We start from the raw sequence: 11,701 nt of genomic DNA, 5'->3' as shown, positions 1-11,701 counted from the left end.
TCCGTCCTGTTCACCACTGAGTCCTCAATACCCATCTGAATGGCTGTTTCACAGATTGTCCTCAAAATCTATTCCTTGGGTAAGTGAATGAGCCACGTGCCAGGGACAGACGAGTTTCTCCTCTCTAGTTACCATAACAGTCTCAGTTTAAGTAATTTCTCAGTTTACTGCTAGCAACGGCTGTGTGTAAGTGATAGTAATGATACCCCAGATTTCAACGGGGCTCTGGGCATCCTAGATGAAGACCACGTTTCCCTCCCTCCTTTGCAGCTAAGCGTAGTCCTGCGATTCAGCCTGGGCCAGGGCTTGCATGTGACTGATGAGTGCGGTTCTGAGAGTGTCCTTGAAAGTGGGCTTGGTGTTTGTCCATTTCCCCTTCCTTTCTGCAGGCTGGAACACGGGCCTCAACAGCCATCTTGGAGTGTGAGGAGAACTTGGGGACGGTGGCCACTCACGGTAAACAAGCTAGAGGCCTAGATCCCTGACACACAGTGGAGTGCCAGACAGCCCTGATCAAACCAGCTGCATCTTTTGTGTGTGACAGGGTCACGAGGTACTAAGGATTGTACTCAGGGGTGCTCTGCCGCTGAGCGACGTCCCCGGCTCTTGTATTTTTATTTTGAAGGCAGGGCTTCTCTAAATTCCCCAGGCTGGCCTTGAATTTGTCATCCTCCTGCCCCAGCCTCCTGAGTTGCTGGGAGTAGAAGCTGAGCCACCACACCCAACCCAGCCAAGAAAGTGAAAAATAAACATCTCCTATGAGGGAATTGTGGCCCACCTGCAAATCCACAGGTATTTAATCCCCAGAGCCCTGATAAGACTATCTGGACACACAGCCTTCAAGGAAGTAATTAAGGTTAAATAAAATCAGATGGGTGGACCCATAATCCTGTAAGACGGGTGGCCTCCTAAGAAGAGAAAAAGAAACCAGAGCCCTCTCTGTCTCCAGGCACACAGAGGAAAGGCCAAGGAGGTCCCAGAGAGAAGGTGGCTCTGGGCACCCATCAATCATGTGGAGTCCCATTGGCCGTCTGCAAGCTAGGAAGACAGGCCTCACTAGCAACCAACCCGAGAAGCACCTGAACTTAAGCTTCCCGTGAGAAAACCCATGACCGCAGCTTAAGAAACCCAGTTTGTGGTACTTTGCGGCAGCCGCCAGCAGACTAACAGCTTCTATCTTCTCTACTTCCTTGTACTTTAGCATTTTTCCTTGTCTAAAAGAACAAGGAGGCTGATGGTCATTCCATAACCCAAGGAAAACATGGGCTACCATGGAGACACACACAGCCTCCTACAGACACTTTGTCCATCATCCAATGTTTACTAAGTGCCTAGGAGGCTCCCAGCTCTGGCTAGGCATTGAAGATCTATGAGTGAATCCAAGATGCCTCTGCTCTGGGTGGGCTGCAGGTAGGTCGAGTTTTCATGAGGACGGAAGGAGAACAAGAGTCTGGTTTGGAATGTGCTGAGTTTGGGATGTCAACCAGACCTCCAAGTGGTGGGAAGACTAGAGAATCAGCAACAAGCATCTTAAATACACAAAGCATACAGTATGCTGAAGGCCAGAACTGTGTGGGAGGGGGGACGGGGAGGGGGTGGAAATGGGGTAGGGAGGACAGGTGGCGGAGAAAGGTAGTTGTATTGAACAGGGTGCCAGGGTAGGCATCACTGAGTAGGTGACACTGAAACAAAATAGATGTGAGGAAGTTGGTTGAGTGGGAAGGTGTGTTCCAGGCAGAGGAGGAGCTAGAAGAAAGGCCTTGCATTGGAACCGGGGAGCCAGCCCGGGAAGGTTCGGGAAGGAGGGAGAGGACAGCAGGACATGAGTGCAGAGAAAACAGGCCAGGCTCAGCAGGGTCTCACAGGACATCCCGAGGACCTGGGCTCGGAGTCACTGCAGGGTTTTGAGTCAAGATGTGACATTCGATGACTTCCATCTGTAAAGGATGGCTGCCTTTGATTACTGTGTGGAGGACAAGGGTGAGGGCCGAGGACCTCCAGGGTGCTATAGCCCATCATTCGGGTGCCAAGGGCGGCAACAGGGTGAGAGCAGAAGTGGCTAGAGTCAAGATAGACTTGCAAGATGGAGCCAGGAAGATTCTGACCACAGGAGTGAAGGAGTGTGAAACACAGAGTCAAGGACAACGCCCAAGGTGGGTCGCCTGAGAAACCTGAAGGATGGAGAGGCCATCGAGTGAAAAGAAGAAGGCTGTTGGGAATGGAGACACTGACCTTACACCCTTCCCAAAAACGAACTCAAAGTGGATCACAGACCCAAATGGGCACACAAACTATCAAACCCCTAGAAGTGTAAGGGTCCCGGGTCCGGCGAATCGTTGGAGCAAGAGACCACAAGAGACCAGCTTCATGCAAGGAGCAGGAGGGAGTTTATTGAAGAGGATCCTAATTCAGCGCGCTGAGGCTCCAGGCTCACTCAGGAAGGGAGAGCAGCCCAGAGCCCAGAGCAGAGGTCAAGCAGAGCTTAAGTACACTTTCTGGAGAGGGCGATGGGCTTTGCATACATCAGAACAAATCATCATGAGGCGCGGGAAAATTGAACAGCAACTCTGAGACGTGATTGGCACATTCATTGGCGGGAACAGGTCGGGCGGGGGTGATTGGTCATTCCTAAGCGGGTTACACATTCAAACTGATTGGTTCGGGCCCTGTGACAAACTGCACAGGGCCCTAGGCTAAATGGCCAGTAGGGCGTTGTTTTAACTATCTCAGGAATTCCAGGTTCTGGGTGTAACAGAGGACCTTAATAATACCTGATCTTTTACATTCAAGCTTTCCAGCTTAGAAACTTTACCCTTTCAGAAGGTAACACAGTAGAACACCTCAGTGACCTCGGGGTGACCAGGGCTTTTCAGATAAAACACCCAAGGCACAATCCATAAAAGAAATAACTGATAAACTGGACTTCGTTAAAATTTTGAATCTCTGCTCTGGGAAAGACACTTGTCAAGAGAATGAGAAGTAAGTCATAGGCTGGGAGAAAAAAAAAAAACTTACAAAGGACACATCTGGTAAAGGACTGTTCTTCCAACTGTACAAAGAACCCTTACAACTTAACCAAATAAAACCACTTGACCTAAAACTGGGCCAAAGACACGCGAACTCACCAAAGAAGATGTATATGTGGGAAATAAGCACATAAAAAGATACTCACATCCCACGTTATCAAGTGAATGCAAATGAAAGCAACAATGAGGTGCTGCTGCAAACCTTTCCTGTCTGGAGCATTGACAATAGCAAGTGTTGGTGAGGCTGTGGAGCAACGGGAACTCCCACCCATAGCCGGCAGGAATGCAAGATGGCGCAGCCTCTGGGGAAGACATCTTGGTGGCTTCTTACAAAATGAAGCACGATTCAGCAGTCATGCTCCTTGGTATTTACCCAAAGGAGTTGAAAACTGTGTCCACATAAAACCCTGCACACAGGTCTTTTTGCAGCTTTATTCGTAGTGATCTAAACTTAGAAGCAACCAAAATGTGCCTCTGTAAGTCAATGGATAAATGAGCTGATAAATCCACACAGGGGAATATTATTTGGTGCAAAAGAGAAATGAAAAAAAAAAACTAATAGATGTTTCGAGGTACTGGAAATGATCCAGAAGAGAATGAACTACAAAGATCAGATCAGTAGGTAGAGAGCTGAATGCATGCAACTGATATTATGGCCTATGGTTACAAACAACATAGGATGATGGGAGCTAAGGACTGGGGTTGAGTGAAGGTCAGGGTCATTGGAGGAGGAAGGGTAGCCAAGGAGCGGAGAGGTGGAGCTTGGAGAGATCACCCGTGCGTGACATCATGACGAATGAAGGCTGGAGACAGGGAGGGAGCCTACCGTGAGCTGGGAGCCCAGACCACCAAGACTGAGAATGAGCCAGAAGACAGTGATGGTGGGGGTGATGGAATGAGGTGAAATTGGAGAATTTGGGTGACGATCCACTGTGACGGCCAGAGGGCACAGTGTAAGCTGAAGGTCGTCAGGGAGGGAAGAGAGAGAGGGACAGACTAGGACATAATAGAGCCACTTGGAGATCTGCCAGCCAAACGTGAGGAGGGACCTGGAAGTCTGGGATCTTTGAGGTTATTGCCAATGACCAGGAAAAAGGGTCCAAGGAGGGGAGTCCTGAGCCCTAGGGCAGATGGTGACACTGAGATGGGAGTGTTGGGAACATCCGGTAAAGGACCAGGGCTGGGGGTCTGGGAGGACCCAGGGTCACTCTTGTACCTAGTGGCCAAAGGAGGATCTCTATCTGAGAGGTGGGTTCAGGCTGACCCCTGGTGGGGAACTGCTTCTGGGAGGCAGGGTCACACGCACCAATGGCCCCCTCTTCACCCTAGGGAGCCAGGGCGGAGACCTGCCTGAGGCCCAGCCCCCATTCAAGGCTTCCTTGAAAATGACCCCTGGCTTCCCACACATGACCTCCAGCCACATGCATGCAGTCCTACCGTAAGAACTGTGAACAATACCTAAAGAAGGAAATGTTGCCCCTTCTGACAGATGAAGAAACTGGGGTCAGGAGGGAACACAGACGAGGCACTGTGCGTGGTGGTTCGAGAGCCACCGAGCAGCCGGGTTTCCTGGATTGGCTCCCAGCTGACGTTTGCTAGCCATATAATTCAACATAATTCCTCGGTGACCCAGTTTTCTCACCCACAATGATATTTACTTCTTAGGTGTGTTGGAAGGAGCAAATGACTAATCCCTGAAAACACACACTTAACATAAGCCCTTGGCAGAACCACACGGTCAAAACACTAAAAGCAGAACATCTCTGGACTTCTCAGTCACATGAGCCAAGAACTGCCCTTTCTTTGTGGGTTAGGCCAGCTTGAGTTGAATTTTTCAACTTTTAGGACCCCCAAATTCCTGACACAAATGCTATTTTGACCTCCATTGGATAAATATGGAAATTGAAAACCAGAGGGGTTAAAATGATTGCCCAAAGATGCACAGCTAAGACTTGAACCCTGGTCTAATGTTCTGGGAAACCATCCATGGCCCCCCTCTTCAACCCAGGTGGCAGGGGTAGAAGACCTGGACCTGGACAGGCAGGCGAGGCCCTGGTCCAAGGAACCGTAACTGACCCCAAATTATATAGAAAATGCATCACGACTGAGGAGTTCCAAGTCCTGTTGGGTAGTTTCCATGTTATCCATTCAATCAACCTAGTGGTCAACTCAAAGACAGCCTCCCACCCTCCAATCAAAGCCCAGGTGCTCAAGAACGTCAATTATTTCTAGTCCAATGTTTTCCTTCCAAGGGGCTCCGTAAAGGCCAGGGCTGGACATCTGGGGAGCAAAGAGAAGCCGGTTTGGCAGCCTCCTGGCCTCAAGCTGATCACCCTGGAGAAGAGCGGCATGGGTCACAGGCGATGATGGGAAGGATCATATTCACATGGTCCAGCGGTCCAGGTCCAGACCCATGCTCCCTGGAAGGTGGTGACAGAGAGGAGGGGGAGAAATGTCCCCAGATGGGCACATGTCATCTGCAAGTTTCCGTATCCAGGACAGCGTGAGTGGAGGGAGGCGGAAGCCCAGGATTTAATCTTGAAAAAGCCACAGGACACGCCCACACTCTCCCCATCACCTCTACCTTCTGCCCTGTGTGGGCCAACTCCCCCGCTACTTTTCTTTCTTCTCCCTTTCCTCTTTCCACAATTGTAATTATTTAAAACGAGTTTATACAACTGAAATATAAATAAAATGTCAAATATTGGACGTCAGTTCCAGGTAAACCACAAACTAGAATTGGAGGCATGGACTAAGGGGAGGGGGGTGGAATGCAGTGGCACATACCAAATGTGGTGTTTCACAGTTGCTATGGTTGAGCTTCCTGTTGGCCAAAGCGAAGATGGAAAATAGTCAATTATATAATCCAGAATATCTGAGGAATGCGGACAGACATAATCTGCCATCCAAGGAAGCAAAAAGCTTTTTCCTACTCTCAGACCCTACAGAAAACTATCGCTACACAGATGATGCTGAGTACTGTCATGTATAGTGTTCCTGGCCACATCTCTGAATTGACACGTAATAACAGGTTTTAAAACCCTATTTTTTTTTTTAGTATCCTTTGAAGAATACCAGAACAACTCCAGAATACCACTCAATGAGAGCCATTAGAAAGAAGAATCAAATGCAACTTCTTAATGGCTTAGCTCTCTCAACAGCATTTCCCCAACCATGTCTCTCAGAACCCCAGCGATACACACAGTGTCCCTGAGTGTTGTAAAGGAAAAGGTTCAAGGGCTGGGGGTGTAGCTCAGTCACAGAGCACATGCTTAGCCTGTGCAAGGCCCTGGGTTCAACCTCCAGCACCACCATGAAAAGCAGGGAGGGGCTCCACAGGCAAATAAATTTAAGACAAAATTGGGATTCGACAAAGTTAAGGAGGATTTTCAACTGTGGTTGACTTTGGAGGAGCACAGAGGCTTTTCAGTTAGCAACATGAGCTCCCGGTACAGAGGAGCGGGGAGCTGGCAGGCAATGGGAGTTTGGCAGAGCACCAGCTCTCTGCAGCCAACCGAGCATAGGGCAAGGGCAGACCCAGAGGCAGGGAATGGGTCAGCCACTTTAATCTCATGACACTGCTGCCGTCTGACTCTTCGCCAATGAATTTAACGCAGGACTGAAGCCCAGATCAGAAATGTCTTGGGCAGGGAGAGGGTCTGCGGTTACCTGCGCCTGTGACTTCTGAGGAGATCCACCCCTCTCAACTTCTACACTTGCAGCTAGGTGTGAAATTCCACCCCACTTCAGGCTGTGAGAAGACTCAGGATGGAAGAAACTGCATTTCAAAGGGGGAAAAAAATAGTTTTACTGAAAACAAAATGAGTTCATATTTGTACAGCAATTAAAACAAACAAATATGTTCTTTTTGGAGATGTGGAAGGATGCATATGTTTCAGGTCTCACATATCATAGCAAGCACAAATGTAACAGAGTAGAATGTGAAATCTGGGTGCATGTGACAGTTTCAGTCTCCAAGAGTGGATCTGCTTTAGGTATGCCCAGAGCCCGCCCACATCACTTACCTTTAAGAAGCCCTGGCTAAGCCATCACCAAAGCTTCTTATCACATTCCTGGGAAAGATCCATTACACTCCGGTCAGTTTCAACCTACGGGGGCATAAATTACTGAACAGGTATTAGTGGGGTTAAGGGAGGTTAGATAATCTTCCATGATTTCCTTGAAGTGTTATTTATCTGCCTTTTATCGAATTAAAAAACTGAGCTTCCTTGCAGTTGAAGTTCTGGCCCAAGATCATGTGGTTAGTAAAGTGACGGGAGCCGGATTTCCAACAATAAAGTTGGTATGGATAATAATTAGGCAAGGCGCCTTTAAAAACAAAGTTGTTCCCAAGCCAGGATGGTAGGAGGAGAACATGAAGGAACATGCTGTTAACAGATCATTTCACAGCAGTAGTGGTAAAAAGGACTTTCAGGTTCTACCTTGTATATTTCTGTGATATTTGGGGCGTAGCAACCAACATGTTTACTTGATGGAGGTTAACATCGGAAGGTGCTCTTCAGATGCTGACCCCAGATGACTTCCCTTGGTTTGATCTCCACCTCCTCCATCTACCTTTTGATGATGTGGCTTCCTGTTGAGCTAGAATGGGGCGGGGGGGGGGGGGGGGGGATACTAGCCAAGCTGACATCTAGCTATTGTTTACCTGCTTTCCAATTTTTCATTATCGATCAATGTGGCCCCCATCCCCAACCCTTCTTCTGAGGGTCTAGAAAACTAAAAGAAGATTATATAATGCAAGTTAAAGCAGGGGAATAATATGGTCTCTTGTGGCAGAGTAGGTCTCAGGTCACTCTTGGCTGTGCACCAAGTCTGATTGTCCTGTCAATACTTGACCCTGTCTGAGGGCAAGTAAAGTTTTCTTTTCTTCAGGTACCGTTGTGTTGCTCAAAGTCTCTCATTCCTAAAGAACAGAAATCCAATTTGAACTGACTTAAACATAAAAATTGGGGCTAAGAGTCTAGCTCTAAGGGCAGGACGCTTGTCTGTTAGGTGCAAGGCCCCGGGTTCAGTCCCCAGCACACATCACACACACACACACACACACACACACACACACACACACATGAATTAACATTGGAGTCGATTTTGAGTTAACACAATTGAAAAATCCAAAGGTAGCTAGCTGGCTCTGGACATGGCTGGTTCCAACTGTTCAAATAATGTCATTGGCCTTTGTCTGTCTGACTCTTTCTCTCATCTTTCTTTGGCCCTGACCTTAATCTTGGATTGAGTCTGTGCACACAGCGCTCCCGGCAGCTCTCGGGTTCCACCCTCAAGCTTGGAAACCCCGCAGAAAAGCAAACTTCCCCCAAAGTTCCAACAGAAGTCCCAGAATTGAATCTCATTGGCTGGGCTTAGCTCACTTGTCTGTGCCTGAACCAATGGCTGCAGCCAGCAGGAGGGACTCCGCTGATTGGCTGGCCTGAATCCCATCACATCAGCCCCTGCAGAGGTGGAGGAGGGCACTGGCCCTAGTGGAGCCACGACTGGAGGGTGGTGGGGAGCGGTGATTGCCTGAGATGAAAAGGGCCACTGTTGCCACCAAAGTGGAAAATGAATTTTTGCTGGGCACAGATGCCCAGGGCTACATCCAAGACCCCCTTCAGGTGGGGGAAAATGTTAGAGAGGAGTAACTGACTGTGGAGCTGAAGGCTGAGGAGAAGCGGGATGGGTTGATGGAGGGTGGGATTTCAGAGACAGAGGGCCCAGACGGGGAGGAGGAGCAAGAGGAGCCCTCGCCCGCCTGGGCTCTGGCACACAGCGCTGCAGTGCGGGCCCCTTGGGGTGAAGGGAAGGGCTGAATCAGAAGCGGTGGACACCCTGTGACCAGTGCTAGGTGACATGAGCAGCAAGGGACCACTCAGCACATCTTTCTGGATTCAGTGCGGCCTGCATGCTGAGGGAGAGGGTGTGACACCCCACCCTTCTGGTGTCCAGGGCAAGGAAAAAGAGTCACATTTTCCTGATCGCATGCTGCTTCTATCTGCCAGCCCACGTGAGGCCTGCCAGCTTGAGTCAGCTGCCCGGAGGCCAATTGCACCTGCACGAATCAATGGGGTTGGTTCCATGAGACTGGGGACCATACCTTGGACGCTGGTAGGTCCGGCCCCTGTGGAAGGCCCCTTGGCAGACGTCCAGCAGGCCTACCCTGACCACACCCTGCCCCTGCTTCCAAGCCTTCCTTATGGGGTCAGGATCCGAGCGCACAGAGGACCCAGGGCACAGGGTTGGCCAGGAGCAGGCTCAAATAAAGGGCAGGTGCGCTTGTGACAGTTGGGTGCAGGCCTGAAGGCCAGGCACAAGACTAATGACACCTATTATAAGGTGCTTGTGCCTGGAAGGCACCAATGAGATGCTCAGGAATCAATAACCGTTGATAACAGTTGTTGTGACTCTAAGGGCCCAAAGGGAACTGAGTGTGAGCACCTGGGGGCGGGGCCTGGTTTGTTTTTCTTTTCCTACCACTTCTTTCTTTCTTTCTTTCTTTCTTTCTTTCTTTCTTTCTTTCTTTCTTTCTTTCTTCCTTCCTTCCTTCCTTTCTTTCTTTCTTTCTTCTAACAAGGCCAACGGATCGCAAATGTGCTCAGAGCACAAACTTCTTCCCACTGACCCTGACACCCAAAAGGTCCATGGCAGTCCAGTCCCTGGAGGTCTCATCTGCAGCCTGCATGACCAGGAGACGGTGGTAGGGCGGGTTGGCCCAGCCGTGCCTGGAAGTGCGGCTCTGTCCCCAGCGATTCTCGGCAGCGTTTCTCAAAGTGGGGTTCCCCAGCTACCCACATCCGACATTGGCTCACGGTGTGGACTTTCAGGTGCCCATCCCGACCTGTCAAATCTTCATCTCTGCATCGGAGGCTTAGGCATCTGTATTTTAAAGGGTTGAGAGAGGGTTTGAAAGGGGTTGCTGATGCACCCCAAAGCTTACCAGCCACCCGGTCATGTAAGCACTCACCAGCCACCTGGCCCCAACAGGAAAGTCCTGATTCATTAGGCCCTGCCCCTTTTGGCCTTCCTATCAGGCAATTCAAAGTCTCCAGGCCCACGAGTTACTGATTAACCCTCGGTTTCGAGTAAAGAAATAATAATAACAGAGGAGACACTGAACAGCCGGAAACAAGCCGGGCAGTCCTGGGAGAAAAGGGACACAGCTGCTGTCACAGGCCGGGGAGGCTGGAGGGATCCGGCACGGGGTCAGGATCCACCCAAGTCGGGGAGGCGCTGGCTGACACTTCCCGTCCATGCCCAGGTGCCCAGCAGGCATTTGCCACCGGCTCTGTGCCCACGATGTCCTGCACGGAGGCCCAGCAACAGCTGCCACCCATCTCCGCAGGAGCTACTGCCACCGCCACCGTGACTTCGGGGTCCACCGGATGTCACCGTGGCTCCACAGAAGGCGACCTGGAGTGCCTGGTGTGTCGGGAGCCCTACAGCTGCGCCCGGTGCCCCAAGGTGCTGAGCTGCCAGCACACCTTCTGTGCCGTCTGCCTGAAGCTCCTGCTGTGCGTGCAGGACGACAGCTGGGTGGTCACCTGCCCGCTGTGTCGAAAGCCCACCATTGTCCCTGGAGGTCTCATCTGCAGCCTGCGTGACCAGGAGACGGTGGTGGGCCAGTTGGCCCAGCCGTGCCTGGAAGTGCGGCTCTGTCCCCAGGGGCTGGCAGGTGCCACAACTTCAGAGGCAGGGCATCACCCCAGCTTGGCAGGAGAAGAGGAGCAAGACGCGGCAAGTGCCAACCGCGTGGCGGCCCGACGCCTGGCAGTGCACCTGCTCCTGCTGGTCCTGCTCATCATCCTCATCCTGCCCTTCATCTACCCAGGCGTCATCCGGTGGGTGCTGGCCATCATTATGGCCCTGGCCTTGCTGATGTCCACCCTGTTCTGCTGTTACCCCCACAGCCAGGGCAGCCACTGGCCCTGCCCCAGGACTCTCCTCTGCAGAGAGCAGAAACATAGCCAGATTGCCTCCATCGCCTGAGAGGCCTGGGCCCTGGCAGCCCTGGCAGCCCCTCTGCCTCTTGGGCCCCCTGACGTTCACTGCCAGCAGGGTAAGAGGCTACGAACCCTGGGAGATGACTGCCAGCCGGACTTGCATGTCAAAGCTAGGATGGCCGACTCAGGTTAAGAACTCTGTGCTGGAACAGTGGGCTCACACCTGCCCTTGGTGTAGCGTGGCTAAACTGTTGGCGGGTGGGGAGGAGGCACCAACTGCTTGGATGCCACAAAGCGGAGCTTCCCGTTGCTCTTACTCCATGGTGCCTGGTTTCCTGTGTCACTTGATGCAAGTACTGCAGTATTGACCTCAGTGCAGAACAAACAGAACCACGACTCTTTTTTTTTTTTTTTTGCAGTTAATGTGGCTGGTTTTATTTTCTTGGTTTGTTTGGTGCTTTGTTTGGGGGGCAGTCTGCACACATTCCTGACTCTTCCACATTCCCCTTCTGGGAAGCAGGAACCCCCCGCAAGACCCTCTGTCTTCCTCCAATGTCATTGCGCCCATCCTCACTCACCTAAGGCTCTTGTTGTTGGGATCTCCCACTGAGTCGGCCCCAGGGAGGGACACTGCAGGGAGGGATGCTCCTTCTGAGGCTGCAGGGGTCCATGTTTAGCAAGCAAGATCTGGGGAGGCGGGAGAGGCAGGGGACTGGGCACTGC

At 51.2% G+C, this 11,701-nt stretch overlaps 1 protein-coding gene and 1 long non-coding RNA gene across 8 annotated transcripts; one reads left to right on the top strand and one right to left on the bottom strand.

Annotated features, from left to right (window-relative positions):
* Positions 1-2,364: 2,364 nt before the first annotated feature.
* On the bottom strand, positions 2,365-10,065 carry LOC144367917 (uncharacterized). 7 transcript variants are annotated; one of them, XR_013427538.1, is made up of 6 exons: positions 9,976-10,048; positions 7,052-7,628; positions 6,696-6,804; positions 5,814-5,850; positions 5,611-5,704; positions 2,365-5,446 (listed from the first exon to the last, which is right to left on the bottom strand). It is a non-coding gene; the product is annotated as an uncharacterized LOC144367917 (long non-coding RNA). The 7 variants fall into 7 exon arrangements; XR_013427542.1 differs by having other exon boundaries at positions 2,365-5,704; positions 7,052-7,153; positions 9,976-10,065; XR_013427539.1 differs by having other exon boundaries at positions 2,365-5,704; positions 7,052-7,153; positions 9,136-10,057.
* A 75-nt stretch (positions 10,066-10,140) lies between these two features.
* Positions 10,141-11,374, top strand: Rnf186 (ring finger protein 186). The gene has a single exon (XM_005317535.5). The coding sequence runs from the start codon at positions 10,335-10,337 to the stop codon at positions 11,022-11,024; it is 690 nt and encodes a 229-aa protein (XP_005317592.2). The 5' UTR covers positions 10,141-10,334; the 3' UTR covers positions 11,025-11,374.
* The last annotated feature ends 327 nt before the right edge of the window (positions 11,375-11,701 follow it).

Source organism: Ictidomys tridecemlineatus, chromosome 11 (assembly GCF_052094955.1).
Source record: "Ictidomys tridecemlineatus isolate mIctTri1 chromosome 11, mIctTri1.hap1, whole genome shotgun sequence".
In the NCBI taxonomy this organism is placed as follows: domain Eukaryota; kingdom Metazoa; phylum Chordata; class Mammalia; order Rodentia; family Sciuridae; genus Ictidomys; species Ictidomys tridecemlineatus.
Note: the sequence above shows the minus strand (reverse complement) of the source record. Positions and strands in the feature narration are given on the sequence as shown.

Bases quoted from the DNA above. Each gene is read 5' to 3' on its own strand.
- Rnf186 (XM_005317535.5), top strand. From the start codon at position 10,335: ATGTCCTGCACGGAGGCCCAGCAACAGCTGCCACCCATCTCCGCAGGA.